At 46.1% G+C, this 22,219-nt stretch overlaps 1 protein-coding gene across 5 annotated transcripts in view; it reads left to right on the forward strand.

Annotated features, from left to right (window-relative positions):
• The window catches only part of LOC137412267 (USP6 N-terminal-like protein), a 1,021,586-nt gene that overhangs the window by 47,768 nt on the left and 951,599 nt on the right, over nt 1-22,219 (forward strand). For all 5 annotated transcript variants that reach the window (XM_078769786.1, XM_078769787.1, XM_068097523.2 and 2 more), the window contains 6 exons: nt 2,588-2,662; nt 6,311-6,418; nt 17,986-18,095; nt 18,296-18,344; nt 18,450-18,567; nt 18,886-18,980. In XM_078769786.1, coding sequence (XP_078625912.1) covers nt 2,588-2,662; nt 6,311-6,418; nt 17,986-18,095; nt 18,296-18,344; nt 18,450-18,567; nt 18,886-18,980 — 555 coding nt within the window. The remainder of the gene's footprint in view (nt 1-2,587; nt 2,663-6,310; nt 6,419-17,985; nt 18,096-18,295; nt 18,345-18,449; nt 18,568-18,885; nt 18,981-22,219) is intronic.

Raw genomic sequence — 22,219 nt, forward strand, 5'->3', positions numbered from 1 at the left:
ACGTGACTCTTTGCGCCGCTTCGGCCGCATACGCCTTTCTGCTGTTTTGGCGGTGTGACCGGGCCCGTCATCTGAACGGGGTTCGGGTTTCGATTCGACATCGCTCTAATGATCACTGGAGGGGATCAACTTTGAGCTGTAGAGACATTGGGGAATGTTCTTTTTTCACTCACTTGGAGCACAGTGAGTTATCCGATACTAGCTGATGGTACCATCATAAGATGTGTTGATTGTACTTTTGACTGCTATTATTGTTGTATCGTTATTCTTGTGTGATTTTTAATACAATATTTGTTTGTTGATAACCATTGGTGTGGTTTCCCTATTGATCTTTGACACAGAATAACATATTTTTGTGCCGTGGCTCCTCTCGGGGCTCAGAGGTACACCGTGACCAGGGGGTCGGGGAGGAGCACGTAACACTAGTTATATAGGCAGGGCATGGTGATTGCGAATGACATGTCTGAAGATGTCCTGGGCTTACCAAAATGGCGGACGTATTTTTTTTTTCATGTTACAATTGTTGGTGGTGTAAGGCCAGCTGTCCAACTAATGGCTACACAGCGGACATTCATATATACATACACTTGCTCCATTATATATAGACTATGTGATATTCACGGAATTACATTTTACGTTAATTATCTCACCACCTGGTTGGAAATTGAAAGAAAGGGCTCCATTATTTTGAATCATCATGTCCAGTTTAAAAACGTATCAATCGAGCCACATAGTTGTAGGGATAAAAACGAAAAATTGTTGACGGACCCACTGCCTGACTGACTGAAGGACATTGTGATAGTTTTAAGAGCTCATTGACTCTGTCGGCGAGTTAAAAAAAGAGATTCTGGTTGTTTTATGCGTCATTATTGCGCAACTCAACGTTTGCTCTCCGCAGAACAGGAAAGGGATCTTGCTAACTGCCTTTTTCAAGATGTTTTGAGTGTATTTAGTAACAACTCCATCTATCTCGTGCTAGACAACCACCTCTTCCCCACTCCCATCTCCCTGCTGTCTCAAATATTGTCCCAACTGGTTCAAATATTTACCAATATCCTAATTACCACTCCTATCATTCTTCAATCACATCACCCCATCGCTCACCATGTTCACAGCCATCTCACCTCATCACAATGCATTGCACGCCATCCTTAGCACCTACCATCCGAATGTCTCACCCCATGATCAGCTAAACATGTCTGTAGAGGGCTTAAGACATATCCTTTTGGTTCATGAGTTATTAAGTGACCACTATATTCGTCATGTGTGTGCGTCTGTCTGTGTGTGTCTGTCTGTCTGTCCGCAGCATAACTACCCGATGATATTATCCGATCTTGATAAAACTTGGGTGGGAGGTTGATATCATGATCTAGTTGTGTCCTGCCTAGAGTGGGCGTATTGCGCCCATTGTGGGCGGAGCCACGCCCAAAAAAGATGTCTTTTTGGGGGGTAATCAAGTTGAAGCTACATCTTCTCCGAGGGAGTTGGTGGAATCTGACAGGGGTTTCGGTATTTGGTTAGGCCAATGTCATGTGCCTCGCCCCACGGAGCTCGATTTTTCATTTTCGCCCCAAGGTCAAGGTAACAAGGTCACGAAATTTAGAAAAGTCGATTTTTGATGGTTTTATTACATTGTTCGCTTCCTGATAGGGTAAAATGTCGTACATGATCTTATATTATCACATATATCACGAAATACAAGTTTCACAACAAATTTCAAGAATCTTCGACCTTTGACATTTCAAGGTTACAAAGGTCAAATTTTTAAAGTTGTCGGAATCGAACCGAATTTTCGGTATTGTGTACCTAACTAACCTCATAACAGATAATACATTCCTATTTATATATTTCCAATGTCGGTTTTGACCTTTGTCATTGAATACCGCTCACTCGTGAACCATCGTCGTCTCCTGACTTGTTGCAGATTATAGTCGATCAACCCTCTGTCACTAGTGAGTGGTGAAACCTGTCAGGGTTGCTTTGTAATGTCTTGATGCACATCAATCGGACTACATTTTCAAGACGAATTGTATTATAATGTAATATGACAATAGATGGGCTACCAAAATTGATACAAAAGAGCTTGCAACATTGTTCAATCGTATAAATCATAATTAGTTGACATGCTTTTTTTGTTGTTCAATAGTAAAACCATTGTTGCAGATTTAACTCTTTGTGCCGCTAAAAGCAAGATGATTAATCAATGCAGTCGTTCCCAATCCAAAACCATGATCTTTTCTACCCTCGTTAACCCCACCCGACCCCAATCCCTCCTTCCTTCCAAATTTCCAGTTTTCTCTCCTGAGAGTTTCTTTCTGTATACACCTTGTCGACCCCATGGACCCTCTCCTGCCTCTCATTCTTCCCACACCCATTGTTTGTCCAGGTCTCCATCTATCTTGGCCTTCACCTCTGCTGTTTTTCTAATTTATATTTTTAATCAAGAAAAACTTTGTACAGTTTGATTTAAAATTGATAGACTGCAAGCAACCGATTTTATTTCTTCCATCTTTATATTTTTGTTTTTGTGTTTCATTCATTATTATACTATTATTGGCTAATGTAAATCCTGGATACTCCATGGCAGGAGTTGGAGGTGGAAAGAGTTCCCAAGTGGATAAAGATGTGGAAAAACTGGGGAAAGTACAAGCACAGTGACAAGGCAAGTTAATAACCCGTCCCCCGCACAGCGGGAGATGGGGTTTTGCAATTGTGTGTGTGTGTGTGTGTGTGTGTGTGTGTGTGTGTGTGTGTGTGTGTGTGTGTGTGTGTATATATGTGTGTGTGTATCCAGGCCGTAACTTTACCATTCGAGCTTTTGTCATCAAATTTTCAACAATGCTTTATTATGAGAATATGGAGAACTAAATTTAATAATTTGGTCACAAGGTCAATGGTCAGCATCTCATAAAATCCTTAATTTTCATCAAATTTACCTGAAATTTAACGAATTTGCACATATCCAGAATTTGTTCACCGAGTTGGTTCACCAATCAAAAGCTAGAAGTTTTAGATCAAAAGGTCAATGATCAACAATTTTTATATTTAATTACTTATTATTTGGCGAAAGAATAGCACTTGCAGCATTTACAGCATTTATTTGCAGCATTTATTTACTAAGGAATTTTTCTTTTTTAAACTTGTTTATAAGTTGTTTTTTTTAGCTCACCTGGAACGAAGTTCAGGGGAGCTTATGCGATGGCATATCGTCCGTCCGTCAGTCCGTCCATCCGTAAACACTTGAAACTTCTTCTCCGAAACCACTGAAGGGATTGTGACCAAACTTGGCACAAATGATATTTGTTGTGTTGTGACTAAAGTTTGTTCATGGCATTAAAAAAAATCAGGTCTAAGGGGTTTTACCGGGGTCACAATGGATCCAGGTTTGATCCCCCCAAAATAGGAATTTGCATTTTCCTCTGAAACTACGCACACTCTTTCGATGAAACTTGACCACAACCTTCATCACCCATGATGTACCAATGTTTGTTCAATGCATTAGAAAAATTGAGGTCTGAGGAGGTATACGGGGTTGGGGGGAGGGTGGGGGTTGCCCCCCAAATAGGTATTTTTTGTTTGTTTGTTTAAAGTCTCATGATTATGTTAGTATGATTCTACATGCTGCCCTATCTTCTAGCATACATTGAAATTGGTTTAAAATACCTTTAGTCGGTGCAGTATACTGTTTATTCTACCAGGTGAGCACCAGGGGTATTACCCCAATGTTTATTTAAATACTACGTGGAGGCTCATGTAAGAGCTAACACATATAACATATAATAAAGGGAGCAGGAGGCAAGAGGTGGTGAGACAACGAAGCACAACAACAGTGGGAAACAGGGACATCAGGAGATCTGTGGAAGAGAGAGGGCAGGTGCAGGATACATGGGTTACCAAAGATGGACACTACAAGGACTCCCAGGAAAGAAAACGGAATTTGAAGGATGTGGGTTTTGGGTGGATTAATGGGGTAGAAAAGATCAAAGTTTTGGATGGAAGAAGATTTGACATCGTGGTGAACAGATGATTTAAAAACCTGGAGGGAAGAGTGACATTGAAGAGAGTGTGGGAGTTTGCTCCAGAGGTGGGGAAAAGAGGAATGAAAGAGTGAAGGTGAGCAGTGTGTCTTTATTTTGGCAGTTTCACCAGAAAAGGGTTGCTGGCAAACCTGGTGCGTCCGGCAGAAATATTGGGGGGACAGAGCACAGACAGAGCAGGGAGTGAAGGAGAGGAGTCGGTAGAAGAAAGAAAGACTGCCGACCTGCTGCGGTGAAAGAGTGAAAGGCCCTCAGAATCAGCAGAGTGGGGGACCAGACCGTATCGAAGTCACGAGATATGTCAAGGGAGACGGCTCTAATCTCCTGTTTGGCATTGAGGACCTCCATCCATTGTTGAAACAGCAGAAGCAGCATGTCCAGAGTCGAGTGACCAGGTCTGAAACCAAATTGATGATCGGAGATCAAGCCATTGGAGAAGAGGAAGGATTTGATATCAGAAGCAATGATGGATTCCATGACCTTGATGATGATTTGGAGCAGGCTGATTGGTCTGTAGTTGCAAGGATCTGTTTTGCACATTTTTTTGTGTAAAGCGATAATGGTGGTTGATTTCCAAGCAGATGGCAGCTGACCTTGAGCAAAAGAGAGGGTGAAGAGAGCAAAGAGAGGGAGAGAACGAGCGGCAGAGCAGGATTTTACGTGGGCTGATGCCGTCTGGTCTGGTTGCAGAATCAGAGTCGAGGTTTAACTGCAAACTCTCCACCTTGTCAGGAGAGAAGGACACAGAGTCCAGGAGCAGTTGGGTTCGACTGGGTACGGTGGGAACAAAGAGAGATGGGTTTCGGACACAAGATTTTGAGGCGAACACAGAGTTGAGGCATTCGGCTTTGTCACCTGCGGTGTCAACTGTGTAGCCATTTGAGGTAAGGGAGGGGATGGAGGGGGAACAAACACCAGAAACGGATTTGACCAGACGCCACCAGGATTTGGAGGAAGGAGACAGGTTTGAGAGTTCATTCTTGAGTGTGGAGAGATAGTGCTTCCTGGCACTCCTGAGGGTAGACACACACTTGTTCCGAGCTTGGGGGAAGGAAGGTTTGGATGAGCCTTCAAGGAGGTGAAGGCAGGGATAAATCTGTGTGAGAGAGAGTGAGAGTGAGAGTGAGAGAGAAAAAGAGAGAAAAAGAGAGAAAAAGAGAGAAAAAGAGAGAAAAAGAGAGAAAAAGAGAAAAAAAGAGAGAAATTTACTTTGGAAGAATACCCAGGATGAATTGATGTCAAAGGCAGTAGAGATGGGAGACCAGTCCAGATGTGGTGAGGAATTACTCTTGGGGAGCAATGATAAATGTTTTTATACCACAAAATTGTTTTACTACCAGTATATTCTCAATTTTATTACCCTAATGGGGTTAAGCAATCGGTTCACTGTCTGCCTGTCCGTCCTTCCATCCACAAATGTCAGATTATGATCGAAGAACAACAATTTCAATGAAATGTTGTATTTTGAACACAAATCGGAACATGAATTGGAAAACGAACCTGGAGTATAACAATACTTGGTGTCTCTGAATTCGTCCTGATCGCACATACTCAGCTCCACTAATATAGCCTTAGATCCTGTAAAAAATAAAATGAAATAAAAAATCTCGGCATTGATTTAAGCTATACAGATTAGTATGTTTTATGCTGCGGTTATCACTCTCGTGATTTCAGATCATGTAAAATGTCAGAAAATACATTTAACAGTTTCTGAGTGAAGGGTGAAACTCAAATGCATTCTAAATTGGCAGTCAACAACAACAACAACAACAACAACGACTGCTTGTTAACTTTATTCCCATACATCTGTACTGACAGGTATTGAACAAGAAAATGTAGTACCATTTATGAAAAGTTTATGTTGAAATTGAATCTGCATCTCCGATTACTTTATCTGCTCCAATTATTCCCACCTTGTTGTGAGATCGGCCGAGGAAGGTTTTTGGACCAAGTCTTTCACGCACCGGCTGGCCAGGCCCAACGTTCGACTGGAGGTGGTAGGAATTTGGAAAATTTGCGTGATGGTTTGAAATGTGCAATATAAATTGAAATTGGAGTTTTTTCAGGGTAAGAGTTTTATCAAAAAGGTTGAATGGCCAAATGGAAGATAACAGACGCCAGAAAGATAACACCAGAAAGAAGAGCAAATATATGACCAAATAAAACAGATATTGTACAATAATGTTTTTTTTCGGTCTCCTACATGTATGATGCTCAATCAAATAGAACATAATCATTTCCTTATATTTTGCTCTCCTCCACATCTCTCTTAGCTATCCCGGCGGATTTACAAAGGCGTTCCATTGCTGCTTCGGGGCAAGGTGTGGGCAAGCCTCTTAGATGTGGAGAAGCAGCGGGAAACACACAAAACCACTTACCAGGTAGTGTGAAGCAAAACCTTTTGGATGTTGTTTAGTCTAAACTATGTTGGTCTATCAACAAAATAGCTATTTCGTGTTTTATTACGTGCAAAATCGAAGATTTTTCAAGTACTCGTATATTGGTTGGTCTTACGCATTATTCTGTCGATCTGTTTGTCTGGCTGGCTGTCAATTGCCTCCAGGTCATAATTTAAACCAATCTTCACGAAACTTTACCAGATGGTAAAGTTTGTCATAAGGAAGGAGCCTATTGATTTTGAAGTCAAAAGGTCAAAGGTCAACTCGAGGTCAAACTTCCAAAATTACCCATTTTCATCTGAAAAATCATCAATTTTCATCCGATTCACTTGAATATTGAACAGCATTTGCATATTGTCACTAAATTGGGAAACAACTTTTTGAGGTCAAAAGGTCAAAGGTCAATTCAAGGTCAATCTTCCAAAATCAATTTTCATCTGAAAAATCATCAATTTTCATCCGATTGATTGGAAAAATATACAGCAATTACATAGTGCATCACTGAATTGGGAAAACAACTATTTTGAGGTCAAAAGGTCAAAGGTCCACTCAAGGTCATACTTTTAAAATCATCAATTTTCATCTGAACAGTCGTAAATTTCCATCCGATTAACCTGAACATTAAAGAGCAATTGCATTGTACATCACGGAATTAGAAAACTACTTTTGGGATCAAAAGGTCAAAGGTCAACTCAAGGTCAAACTTGTAATATCATCAATTTTCATCTGAAAAATCATAAATTTTGATTTGATTGACCATTTTGATTGGGAGTTCATTCTTGACTTTGATTGACTTTGATTAAGATCGTCAATTATAATCTTAATGAAATTGACAATTTGATGTATCCATGGCAACTTTTTATTTTGGGGAGGGGTGGATTTTGCAATTATCGTGCTCTGCATGACGTCTTCTTGTTTTATTTTTTGTGTGATTTTTGCTTCTTTTTCGTGTGTTATTTTTGCTTCTTTTGTTTGCGAATGAATGTGAAAATCGAAAATCGTCACTCCTATTTGACATTACCATCTGAACCGATGGTTCATGAGACTCAGAACCCAGGTTCAGATCCCATCAGCGATATGCTTTATGTCCATTGTCTCTGAATGTCCTTTGCCTTATTAAAGTACACTGCTGTCTCACGATGCCTTTTGTCCTGCACGTATGATTTATGCACAAGATCCACTATGAGTCTTAGATTTAATGATTGAATCTGTGCAATGCTGTACTCCCGGAATATCAAATATTAATAGCAAAAATCTGAATTATTTATGATTACATCCTGCCCCAAATCGTAGGGTATGACCTTTTACTTTATTTCATATACAGTGCCCTCCATAAGTATTGAAATAGCGAAGTCAAATTTGTTATTATTGCTATATATTCAAGAAATCAAGAAATCTGGATTAGAGATCAAAAGATTAATATGAGGCAAGAGTACAAAGGTCCGCTTTTATTTATTGGTATTTATATGTATATATATGTTTTACCATTGTAGAACAATAGCACTTTTTATGTTCAGTCCCCCCAGTTTAACAAACTGTTGCCTCGATGCCTATTGCGGCTTCAGCATCACCATGATCACATCCTGCAGAGGCTCCTTCTAAAGCCGAATAAGCATTTGGTGTGCTTCAAAAAAAGTAACAATTATTCTTGTTTCACTTATCATATTTTATCTTAATCACAAGTTCATACCCTCTGTCACCTTGCTCTTCTATGAGCCTCAACCTTGTAATACAATAGCAAGCATTTATTTTTGGGAAATTATTTCTAGCTTTGATTGATTTTCATCTGACCATAAATAAATAAAAAACACAAGAACATGCATCACAAATAATTTTATCTTTATTTTCATGACCCTTTTCATTACAAAGGATTGTAACATCATTTTTTGGTTTCATTTCTTTCTACGAATCTACCGGATATTTATCTTGCTTATTATTGGAACCTCAAGGGCCATGCGAGTTAGTAAGACTGGGAAGAATCTTGTCCGATGTGAATGTTTCACAGAAATTTAAACTGGAACAGCACTCAGTGGAGAGCATACCTCTGCCAGGCTGAACAGTTTATGCTTTGTATCCCACTGATAGGCTAGATCTACATCCGGACCTGAATCAAAATCTAATCGGCTTGTTCTTGTTGTCTAACCAACTCATCCACCTAGTTTTGGCATAATTGGTCCACAATGTTTTGAGATATCCTGCTATATATCGTTTTTGGTCTTATCTCTCAATGGTGAAGAATCACTTAAAATTCTTAGTTTCCAGATCCAAATCTTCACCAAAATGTAAAGATTTCGTCATTGTCACATACCCAACCTCTCCACCAAATTTCGTCCGAATTCATCCATAACTTTTTGAGATATCCTGCTCACAGACAAACAGGTGTGAAAGCACTAAGTTGTTTAAGATTCAGATTCAAAAATTAGAAAGCACTAATTGGTGAAAGCATTAAAATGCTGACAAGTGCTCAATCAGTAATAAAAGGAAGAGAGTAAGTTGAAAAACTTGAGACGATGTCAGAAGTCTCAAAATGAGTTTGTGGTTTGACCATTCTCTGTTAAGAACAGAATCCAGCATAATATACAGAATCCACTGTAAACTGCTTCGGTTTCTGCTCCTAACAACTTGCTGCTTGTTTACCTCCGCCATTAGCGAGACCACAGACTACTCGACAAGCCCCTACATCTCATGATTATTGTGTGGCCATTGGCAACTCAAGGGTGGCCTGTTATGTTGTTTGTTTCTTCCCCATCACTGCCAAACTCTGGAACTCTTTACCTTCTCATGTTTTTCCAAACACTTACGACCTTCCCCTTTTCAAAAAGCAGAGTTTTTACTTCCTCAAAAACTCTTCGACTATTTTATAGACTCTCTTTATTCACTTTTTTTTTTATCAATGCAGCTCCTTTATCTAGGCCTGGCCTCGATCTCAAAAAAGAAAAAGATTCTTTTTTTTTTTTTTTTTTTACTTTTGAGGCAGATTTATATATGTGGTGTCTAAATCAACATGTACAGTCACGTGAAAAAGTAAGTACACCCCATGTAAAGTTTTGACATTTTCAACATATTTCAACATACAGCTATTTGATCGTCATTTCAACAATATTGATAGATAAAGGTGATATAATATAACAAATATCATGAAACATTTACATTTTGTAGTCCATTGTATAATTTAAATAAACATAAATGCAAATTTAGCATGTGGAAAAAGTAAGTAGACCCCTACATTTATCACTACCGTACTTCAAATATGGTACCTAAAATTAGAATCAGGTGCACCTGCTCAGGTGCAAATGATTAGAACATCGTTAGCGAGGATCTTGGAGGAAACTGTCTTATTTAAACCTCAGCCATTTAGTTTGGTTTGCTCTTTGTTGTTTAAGTGTGCGGCGTCACCATGCCTAGATCAAATGAGCTCTCTGAGGTCTTCAGAAAGAAGGTTGTAGATGCCTACGAGTCTGGGAAGTGTTACGGATTCGTCACTTCCGTTGTTGTAGTTTTCATCCATTGTAAACATTTTTGATTCCATGTACTATTATTGTTGTCGTTTAAGGGAGATAGAGATTACTATTTGCAAAAGGTAAAAAAGTTAATGTTTTAAATGAAACCGGAACCGGATGACGAAGAAGAGGAAGAAGAGGAAGAGAAGGCGGAGCGAGTGAGTCGGAGAAGAAGCCTAGCTGCTTCGAGGTCTGGAGCGAACGATTGGCGAACGAGAGTCACGAGTGAACTTTGGGTTTCCCAGGAAAGGGATTCCTGCGACAGAGTTGTTATCGCTGTGACAGATCAACCTGCGTGTCAGGTTTTGCGGTTGATTCCGAGGAGAATCATCGTAGTGCCGTTACGCCTCGAGAATAGGCCGTCAGCCATTTTGACTCGCGCGCTTTGCACTTCGCTCAAGGGTTTTCACCGCTTCAACCATTTTCACCACATTCAGACGTTTATCTGGTGTGTGTGTGTGTGTGTAACGTGGCGTTTGGAGTGGGAAATCTGCGGTTCGCCGATTGAGAGCCGTCAAACGTCCATACCTAAAGGTGTGACTTCCCCGTCGCTTCTCGAGGACACCTTCACCCATCTTTGGCAGTGCAACTGTCAACCCAACTGGATTCTGGTCTCGATACGACATCGTACGGACGATCACTGGAGTGGATCGACTATGGCTTGATGCCGGATTTCGATTTTGGCTTGATGCCGGAATACGACTTTAGCTTGATGCCGGAATAGAGACATTGGGAATGTTCTTCTTTTCGCTCACTTGGAGCACAGTGAGTTATATTGTACGAACCTGATGGTACCATCATAGGAAATATATATTGGTTGTACAATTGATTACTATTGTTGTTGTACTGTTATTCTTGTGTGATCTTAATACAATACTTGGTTGTTGGTAACAATTGGTGTGGTTTCGCCATTGATCTTTGACATACAGAATAACACATCTTTCTGCCGTGACTCCTCTCGGGGCTCGGAGGTACACCGTGACCAGGGGGTTTGGGGAGGAGCACGTAACAGAAGGGATATAAAAAGATCTCTAAACAATTTGAAATCAATCATTCGACTGTCCAGAAGATCATCTACAAGTGGAGAAGATTCCAAACAACTGCCAACTTACTCAGGCCAGGCCGCCCCAGCAAGTTCAGCCCGAGAGCAGATCGCAAGATGCTGAAAGAAGTCTCTAAGAACCCCCAGAATGTCATCACGGGACCTACACGTAGCTCTTGCCACTGTTGATGTCAAAGTGCATGAGTCTACCATTAGAAAGAGGCTGCACAAATTTGATCTACATGGGAGGTGTGCCAGGAGGAAACCTTTGCTGTCCAGAAAGAACAACAGGGCAAGACTAAAGTTTGCCAATGAACACCTCGGCAAAGACCAGCACTTCTGGAACAATGTGCTCTGGACAGGTGAGACAAAGGTAGAGCTATTTGGCCACAGTACCAGAGGACATGTTTGGCGAAAACCAAAGACAGCATTTGACCACAACAACCTGATACCAACTGTAAAGCATGGTGGTGGAAATATTATGGTTTGGGGCAGCTTTGCTGCATCAGGGCCTGGGCAGCTCACCATCATATAATCCACTATGAATTCTTCATTGTACCAGAGGGTGCTTGAGGATAATGTGAGGCCATCTGTCGGAAAGTTGAAGCTCAACCGAAGGTGGACCTTGCAACATGACAATGACCCTAAACATACCAGTAAATCCACCAAGGAATGGCTGAAAAGAAAGAAATGGAGGATTCTGGAATGGCCAAGTCAAAGCCCGGATCTACATCCCATCAAGATGTCGTAGGGGGATTTGAAACGAGCTGTGCATGCAAGAAACCCTTCAACATCGCACAGCTGAAAGAATTCTGCATGGAGGATTGGGCAAAAATTTCTCCCGGTCGATGTCAGAGACTGGTAGACAGTTATAAGAAACGCCTACTTGAGGTTGTTTCTGCCAAAGGGGGCAATACCACCTATTAAAGCGAAGGGTGTACTTACTTTTTCCACATGCGAAATTTGCATTTATGTTTATTTAAATTATACAATGGACTACAAAATGTAAATGTTTCATGATATTTGTTATATTATATCACCTTTATCTTATCTATCAATATTGTTGAAATGGAGATCAAATAGCTGTATGTTGAAATATGTTGAAAAAGTCAAAACTTTACATGGGGTGTACTTACTTTTTCACGTGACTGTATTCCTTGCAGGTGTAGATGGGGACAGCTTACATTTGTTTTTATCATGAATTATGTGACACAAATCACTACCAATGGCGTGTTTAATACTGTCTGTGAAATGTTAATGTAACTCGTTTAAACCAGAAAAAAATAATTATGGCACCTGGGTCATGGCACCGGTAAGCTGAATTAACGGAATTGTCACCAAACGACAGCGGGCTCAGTCAACAAAGTATATTTAGGAAGTCACACAATCTTTATACAAATCATAGAAACATAGTGTTGCTACCAGTGTGTGGCAATTATGAGTGATGGCCATTTGTGTGATTTTGCATTTCGTGGTCTGCACCAACGATGGCTACTGTTTTGCAATGATTTGACACTTTAATGTAAATGTGATGGTGCTTGATATGTAGATGTGATAACACTTCGGCATTAACGCCATCATGCTTGTATTCAAACACAAACCTCACCGTGTTCGTCGAGCCAGCTTGTTGGGCAACCCCTCGTTCAGTGAGGAACATTTCTGCCAATATTTTGAGAGTGGGGCTGCAGAAAGAAACCAAGTGAGCATGGTTCAACCTCATCAGTGCAAATGAGTTATGAGCTATCCTGATACATATACATATATAACAAGCTGTATGCATGTTCATGTGTGTATCTGATCTGGTACAATCTCATTTTAGAGAATCGGCATTTATCGAGCCTCTTGTCATGTCATGGCGGTTATAGATTAAGAAGCGTTCTAATGAGATACGGTGGGCACTTGGCTCTACAGGGAGTTAAAAATGTATTCATTTGTATATAACTTAATTTTATATAATTAATTAATTGATTAATTAATTAATTAATGTATAATAATAATAATAATAAAATAACACAAAATAATATATTAATTTAATTTATAATAATATTATATTGAAGCGCGGTGCTACGCGCGCTTGCTTGCACAACAAGAAGGAAGCGGACAACGCGGTGAGTTTAAGAGTCTTTATGAAAAGAGCTCACTGTAGCACTGGCGCGCTCCGGGCTGCGCGCCCGGTGTATATCCTGAGGCCACGCCTACCCCTTGGGCGTGGCCGCCGCCCACTTGGTGCGTGGAATGATGCCCTCACGCCAGTGAGCTTTCGTGTCCGCCACACGCGCCCCCCCAGAATTCCCACGCACCTGGAGGGCCAGTTTGCGGGGCAAACGGATGACCCGGCCGAAGCGCCCTCTGGCGACCGGCGGCGTCCGGGGTGCAGGGATGCCAGCTGGAATGCCTCCGGCTGCACCCAGGATGGGCGCAGGACCGGGAGGCGGCGTGCCGGCGGGCCTGGGCGGTGCCAGGGGTCCGCCCGCAGGGGGGCGGCCCTGACGCGGGGGCCGAGCCACCGGCGGTGGGTGGTCCACGTCGAGGTGGGCCGGTTTGAGGCGATCCACCGAGACGCGGCCGGGAGTACCGCCGATGTCCAAGGTGAAATGTTTCACCCCGGTCTCCAGCACGTGGAAAGGCCCATCGTACGGGGGCCGCAGTGGTGTCCGGTTGACTTCGTGCCGGACAAAGACGTACTCCGCGGTGCGAAGCTCCGGGGCGACGTGGGTAGGCGGGTGCCCATGGTGCGCCGTCGGCACCGGGGCGAACCTCTGGGCCGTCTCCTGCAGCACGGAGCGCTCCTGCGCCGCGGACCATGGTGCCGTGGGGTCGGGGAGGAACTCGCCCGGCACCCGCAGCGGTTGTATGAAGACCAACTCCGCCGCGGATGCGTGCAGGTCGTCCTTGGGCGCCGTCCGGAGGCCCAGCAGGACCTAGGGGAGCCTGTCGACCCAGCCGCTGTCGCGGAGGGTGGCCCGGAGCGCGGCCTTCAACGAGCGGTGGAACCGCTCGCACAGGCCGTTGGCCTGGGGTTGGTAGGCCGTGGTTCGGTGCAGCTTGACCCTGAGCCCCCGCGCGACCGCCTCCCAGAGCTCCGAGGTGAACTGGGGGCCGCTGTCGGACGATATGTCCGAGGGGGCGCCGAACCGGGCGACCCAGGTGGCGATGAACGCCTGTGCGACGTACGCCGCCATCGTCGCCGCCAAAGGCACGGCCTCTGGCCACCGGGTGGTGCGGTCCACCATCGTCAGGACATGGGTGAAACCCCGCGAGGGGGGCAGAGGTCCCACCAGGTCCACGTGTACGTGGTCGAACCTTCGTTCCGGCACCGTGAATGGGGCCAATGGGGCCTGGGTGTGCCGGTGCACCTTCGCGCGCTGGCACGCGAGGCACGTCCTGGTCCAGCCGCGGACGGCCTTCCGGAGGCCATGCCAGACAAACTTGTCGGCGACCAACCTCTGGGAGGCCTTTGTGCCCGGGTGGGACAGGCCGTGGATGGCGTCAAAAACCTGGCGCTGCCAGCCCGCGGGCACGATGGGGCGAGGCCGCCCGAGGGAGACGTCGCACAAGAGGGCCGCGCCGTCGAACGGCACCTCAGTGACGCGGAGGCCCGTGACGGCGGTCCGCAAGGCCTGGACGCCGGGGTCGGCGGCCTGGGTCCGCCGTCATCCGGGCATAGTCGATGCCAAGGTGGACGGCGTGGGCGACGGACGGGGAAAGGCAATCCGCCACCGGGTTGTCCTTCCCCGTGACGTGCGGGATGTCTGTCGTGTACTCGGACACGGCCGAGAGGTGACGCTGCTGCCGGGCCGACCACGGCTCGGCGACCCTGCCCATCGCGAAGACCAGTGGCTTGTGGTCGACGAAGGCCGTGAACGCACGGCCCTCGAGCAGATGGCGGAAGTGCCTGACCGCCAGGTGAAGCCCGAGCAACTCGCGGTCGAAGGTACTATAGCGGCGTTCGGGCGGGCGAAGCTGCCGGCTGAAGAACGCCAGCGGTTGCCAAGCACCACGCACCCATTGCTCGTGCACCGCGCCCACCGCGTAGTCCGAGGCGTCGGTGGTGAGGGCGATCGGTGCATCGGGCGCCGGGTGCGCAAGCATGGTGGCGTTAGCCAAGGCGAGCTTCACGCCTGCAAACGCCGCGTCCATCTGCGCGGTCCAGGTAACGTCACCTTTGCCCGGCTTCCCTCGGAGGGCCTCGTGCAAGGGGCGCAGGAGCTGGGCGATGCAGGGCAGGAACCGATGGTAAAAGTTCACCATGCCCAGGAACTCCTGGAGCCCCTTGATCGTGCGGGGCCGCGGAAACCCCTTCACCGCCTCCACCTTGGCCGGTAGGGGGGCGGCCCCGTGCCTGGTGACGCGGTGCCCCAAAAAGTCGATTTCAGCGACACCGAACCGGAACTTGGCGGGGTTCACGATCAGGCCGTGCTGGCCCAGACGTTCGAAGAGCGTGCGGAGGTGGTGTAGGTGCTCTTCGTGGGACGCGCTGGCGATGAGGATGTCGTCCAGGTATACGTACACAAAATCCAAGTCACGCAAGACGCTGTCCATGAGTCGCTGGAACGCCTGAGCCGCATTCTTCAAACCGAAGGGTATCCAAAGAAATTCGAACAGTCCGAACAGCGTGATGACCGCCGTCTTCGGGATGTCCTCCGGCCTGACGGGGACCTGATGGTAGCCGCGTATGAGGTCCACCTTCGAAAAGAAGGACATGCCCACCAACCGGGCGGAGAAGTCCTGGATGTGGGGGACGGGGTAACGGTCGGGGGTGGTGGCGTCGTTGAGGTGCCGTTAGTCCCCGCACGGTCGCCACCCCCCGCCGGGCTTGGGCACGATGTGAAGCGGCGACGCCCAAGCACTCTCGGAGCGCCGCACGATGCCGAGCCGCTCCAGCGTAGCGAACTCCGCTTTAGCTACCGCGAGCTTCGTCGGCTCGAGGTGGCGTGCCCGGGCGTAGACCGGTGGCCCGGCGGTGGGGATGTGGTGTTCCACCCCGTGCTTGACGGCCCCCGCTGAGAAGGTGGGCCGCGTAAGGGCCGGGAAGCGGGCGAGGAGGCGGGTGAAGTCGTCCGCTGCCGGAAGTGTACAAACTAATCTCGCCGGGACCGAACCGCTCAGCAAGCCGCTTGGCGAGCCGCTCGGTGAGCCACTCAGTGAGCCGCTCAACGAGCTGCTCAACGCGCAAGCAAGCAAGCTGAACATTTCAGCCTGGACGAGACGTCTGTTCTTCACATCTACCAACAACCCGTGTGCACAGAGGAAGTCCGCACCGAGCAGTGCCATGGGGACACTAGCGGTTACGAACGTCCACTCGAAGCGTTGCCTTCCGAACCGCAGGGAGAGGCAGTGCTTCCCAAATGTGCATATGGGTGTTCCGTTCGCGGCAAGCAACGCGGGGCCCCGGCCCGCGGTGTGCTTGTCGGACGTAGAGGCAGGGATAACGCTCACCTGTGCCCCCGTATCACATAGGAAACGGCGCCCGGACAAGGTGTCCGTTATAAAAAGAAGGCTGCCGGAATGGCCGACGCTCAGGGCCGCTACCGAGTGCCGGCTTTGTAGTTTCCCGACTTGCCGAAGGAGCACGGCAGGCAACAATTCCTTGCCTTGTGGCCAAACCTGGCGTGGAAATGGCACCAGGTTTGTGGCGAAGGTGGAGGCCACGGTTTTCGCGGCGGCGGTGGGCGTGGCGTGGCGGCAGCCACGTGGCGTGCATCAGCCTCGGGATCCCCGAGGTGTGGTGCATCAGCATCAGAGTCAGCCTCGGGATGCGCGGCGGCCGCGCCAAAACTCGCCTGCGCGTCCAAAGCCGCGAAGAACCTGTCGGCTTCGGCAGCGAGAGCCCGGGGTTCTGTCATCACAGAACCGGCCAAGGCGAGGTGGACTCGTGCCGGCAGCTGGCGTCGAAATAACGCCCGGAAAAGAGCGTTCGGGGTTTCGTCGCCCAGCAACGACAGCATATGGTCCATGCAGACCGACGGTCGCGTGTCACCGAGCTCGGGGAGGTCCAGGAGGCGATCGGCGCGTGCGTCCACCGTGAGGCCGAACGTGGCGAGGAGGAGACGCTTGATCGCCTCGTACCTGCCGTCGGCCTGTGAGTTCCTCAGGACCGACGCGGCCGGCCGTGCCGGGCCCGAGGGAAGCGACCACGTGGCAGTACCTGGTCTCGTCCACCGTGATGCCTCGAAGTCGGAACTGGGCTTCTGTCTGTAGGAACCAGACTTCGGCTTGCGTCTCCCAGGACTCGGGGAGTTTCATTTGGACCGCGTTGTTTGCCATTGCGATGGCGTATTCGGGTGGTCAGCGACGGCTGACCAGAACGTCGGAGGGTCACCAAATGAAGTGCGGTGCTACGCGTGCTTGCTTGCACAACAAGAAGGAAGCGGACAACGCGGTGAGTTTAAGAGTCTTTATTAAAAGAGCTCACTGTAGCACTGGCGCGCTCCGGGCTGCGCGCCCGGTGTATATCCCTCGGCCACGCCTACCCCTCGGGCGTAGCCGCCGCCCACTTGGTGCGTGGAATTATGCCCTCACACCAGTGAGCTTTCGTGTCCGCCACAATATTATAATTATTATATAATATAATTAAATAAATAAATATTCATTATTAAATTATAATAATTATTAATATTATTATAATTATTATATTTATTTATTTAATTTTATTTATATTAATATTTATAATAATTTATAAATTTATATTTTGTATATATTTATTTCATATTTAATGTAACAACTGAAACACTAAAGGATTAATGTGGTTTTATTGTTTTTTTATTGACTACTCTTTTGTCAATTTTTTGTTTTGTTTTGTTTTTCATGTTGATGGTCCTTTCCCTATGGGATGGCAGTGGCTACATCAGAAAAATTGCTTTTTGGTGAAGGGCGGATTGCAAAGTATTAAGACTGTTGTAATTGCATCCAAAGGAAATTTTTCAATAATTCTCCCCTCCTCTTTCTGCCACCCACTGTTAACCTTGCCTCCTTGTTTTCCCTCTTGCTGCTGGAACTCTTTGCAGTGGCTCCGAAGACAAGGACGCTCTCACTCCCCAGAGCTGAATCAGATCGACCTCGATGTGAATCGTACTTTCCGTAATCACATCATGTTTCGTCGGCGATACAGCTCAAAGTGAGACTCTTTCATGTTTTGTTTTTAACAAAAAGATAACTTTGTGATTCCAACACCACAAGTGCTCAATTTCATGAGCTCCACAAAATATTTCGATTATTATTTATTTTCTTTAGATTTATTTAAATATATACCTAAATATTTAGATTTATATTCGAGATTGTACCCACAAGCTGTTATTACTTCTGTGTGTGTTCCAGGCAGCAGGAGTTGCTCCACGTACTCCTGGCATATTCAATGCACAACCCGGTGAGTTTTGTAACTCCGGTCGATCACACAATCTATCCGATGTGCATCGAGTGTGAATTGTTCTGCTTTGTAAATGGATTTATTGTTGAGTGCTGTTGGGCGCAGGACGTGGGGTACTGCCAGGGCATGAACCAGATTGCCGGCCTGCTCCTCATGTTTCTTGAAGAGGAAGATGCCTTCTGGGCGCTGGACAGGCTTATGGAGGGGAAACATTTGATGCATGGTACGTGTGTTCCTGATACTCAACGTATTGCTCTCCTCTTCATTCATGCTCCCACATGTTACTCCTTGCATTCTCTGTACTTCTCGGATTGTACCTCATCCTCTTCCTTTGCTCTTGCTTTACCCCGAGATAAGAGTGCAGCTCTTTCTGAATTGAATAGTGTGAAGACCCAATAATTTTGCTGAAGAAATATAACATTTATTTTGTTGGTGAAATTACTATCATGAAATTACATTTTAAGTGTTTTTTATATATAACTTTTTATCCCTATCTGTTGCACCCATCCATTGCTCTTTACTTTCTTTTCGCCATGCTTAGGCTTCTTCATTCCTGGTTTTCCAAAGCTCATGCGGTTTCAGGATCACCATGACCACATCCTGCGGAGGCTTCTTCCCAAGCTGAAGAAGAATATGGTGTGCTTCATAAAAAGAACAATTATAATTTTACGGAAATCATCTTTCATCTCGATCATAAATTATCAATACATCATTTTCCTCTTCTTGCGTATTGAGTACAACCCATCATTTGCTGCACATGCAGCTGTGCTGCTGATACTGTGCCCCTGTAGGTTAGAGCAGGAATATGAAATTTGGTCAAGGTGCCAGTGGTAGCTTGCCTACTCTTCATGAAGGACAGTGTAGGGTATTTAACATTCACTGACTGATGGTAGCGGAGGGGATGCCCATTTCAACGTCCATTCGAGGGACTGCACCACACATTGACGAATCGTCCTGCCTGTGAAACACCAGGATGAGTTTATAGCTGGGCCGACATTCAAACCTAGGCTATGCAGCTCAGAGGCGAGTGTAAAGGACACAGCACACGAGCCGACGCGACAAAACTAGATAAAAACAAGTACAAAAAGTTTTAATTAAAACAAAAGCCGCGTCGATGTTACACAATGCCTAGATGCAGCTGTGCCTATAACGTCGATGTTATAGGCACAGGACATTCCTATTTATTCGATTACTTGATGTTATTTTTGTGCAAAGTGAAAATATATCTCGGCAATTTCCCGTGTGTGGCGACGAATTTTTAATATATCTCGGCATTTTCCCGTCTGTTATTTCAGGCGGTGTATGACTGACCCTGCCGCGATTTAAAAAAAATATATCTCGGCAATTTCCCGTGTGTGGCGACACGTGAACGAAGCTATGCTCCTCTCTCCACATTATTGTGACGACGTATAAATTAAATATTTCATCGTGACGATTGTCATCAAATGGACGAATTTTTAATATATCTCGGCATTTTCCCGTCTGTTATTTCAGGCGGTGTATGACTGACCATGCCGCCATTTAAAAAAAATATATCTCGGCAATTTCCCGTGTGTGGCGACACGTGAACGAAGCTATGCTCCTCTCTCCACATTATTGTGACGACGTATAAATTAAATATTTCATCGTGACGATTGTCATCAAATGGACGAATTTTTAATATATCTCGGCATTTTCCCGTCTGTTATTTCAGGCGGTGTATGACTGACCATGCCGCGATTTAAAAATATATATATCTCGGCAATTTCCCGTGTGTGGCGACACGTGAACGAAGCTATGCTCCTCTCTCCACATTATTGTGACGACGTATCAATTAAATATTTCATCGTGACGATTGTCATCAAATGGACGAATTTTTAATATGTCTCAGCATTTTCCCGTCTGTTATTAACGCACAGGTTGTAAACTTGGTGCGTTATAGCGTTTGCCTGGGAATTTCTGTCTCTCCAAAAGTGAAGCTCCGTTTCTGTCGCTCAGATGTGTAAACATGACGTCATCAAATCTATATTTAGGCTAACCATGGGCTACCCCTTTGGCTGGTACGCGGCCGCTCGCTAGTACATAATATAGGATATATTTGTTATATGTTATGTTATAGGATATATAGGATATATGTTATATGATATAGGATATATATAGGATAGGTTATAGGATATATATGTTATAGGATAGGAATATAGGACCCAAATGACCCAGAGGACCCAAATGACCCAGAGGACCCAAATGACCCAGAGGACCCAAATGACCCAGAGGACCCAAATGACCCAAATGACCCAGAGGACCCAAATGACCCAGAGGACCCAAATGACCCAGAGGACCCAAATGACCCAGAGGACCCAAATGACCCAGAGGACCCAAATGACCCAGAGGACCCAAATGACCCAAATGACCCAGAGGACCCAAATGACCCAGAGGACCCAAATGACCCAGAGGACCCAAATGACCCAGAGGACCCAAATGACCCAGAGGACCCAAATGACCCAGAGGACCCAAATGACCCAAATGACCCAGAGGACCCAAATGACCCAAATGACCCAGAGGACCCAAATGACCCAGAGGACCCAAATGACCCAGAGGACCCAAATGACCCAGAGGACCCAGAGGACCCAGAGGACCCAGAGGACCCAAAGGACCCAGAGGACCCAAATGACCCAGAGGCCCCAAATGACCCAGAGGACCAAAATGACCCAGAGGACCCAAATGACCCAGAGGACCCAAATGACCCAGAGGACCCAAATGACCCAGAGGACCCAAATGACCCAGAGGACCCAGAGGACCCAAATGACCCAGAGGACCCAAATGACCCAGAGGACCCAAATGACCCAGAGGACCCAAATGACCCAGAGGACCCAAATGACCCAGAGGACCCAAATGACCCAAATGACCCAGAGGACCCAAATGACCCAGAGGACCCAAATGACCCAGAGGACCCAAATGACCCAGAGGACCCAAATGACCCAGAGGACCCAAATGACCCAGAGGACCCAAATGACCCAGAGGACCCAAATGACCCAGAGGACCCAAATGACCTAGAGGACCCAAATGACCTAGAGGACCCAAATGACCCAGAGGACCCAAATGACCCAGAGGACCCAAATGACCCAGAGGACCCAAATGACCCAGAGGACCCAAATGACCCAGAGGACCCAAATGACCCAGAGGACCCAGAGGACCCAGAGGACCCAAATGACCCAGAGGACCCAAATGACCCAGAGGACCCAAATGACCCAGAGGACCCAAATGACCCAGAGGACCCAAATGACCCAGAGGACCCAAATGACCCAGAGGACCCAAATGACCCAGAGGACCCAAATGACCCAGAGGACCCAAATGACCCAGAGGACCCAGAGGACCCAGAGGACCCAAATGACCCAGAGGACCCAGAGGACCCAAATGACCCAGAGGACCCAAATGACCCAGAGGACCCAAATGACCCAGAGGACCCAAATGACCCAGAGGACCCAAATGACCCAGAGGACCCAAATGACCCAGAGGACCCAAATGACCCAGAGGACCCAAATGACCCAGAGGACCCAAATGACCCAGAGGACCCAAATTCTATGTATGTTTCTATGATGATGTATGTTTTGGTGAAAGTACATAATGTGAATACTAGTAGCAATTTTACAAAAACCATGGCATAATTTCAAATCTTGACCCGAGATGATAATTATGCTACATCATAATTTCCATGTGCCAACCTGGGCGGAATCCAAGTGGATTCACTTGTTTCAGGCGGTGTATGACTGACCATGCCGCGATTGTAAAAAAATATATATCGGCAATTTCCCGTATGTGGCGACACGTGAACGAAGCTATGCTCCTCTCTCCACATTATTGTGACGACGTATAAATTAAATATTTCATCGTGACGA

This window comes from Myxine glutinosa, chromosome 1 (genome assembly GCF_964187855.1).
Source record: "Myxine glutinosa chromosome 1, kmMyxGlut1.1, whole genome shotgun sequence".
In the NCBI taxonomy this organism is placed as follows: Eukaryota; Metazoa; Chordata; class Myxini; order Myxiniformes; family Myxinidae; genus Myxine; species Myxine glutinosa.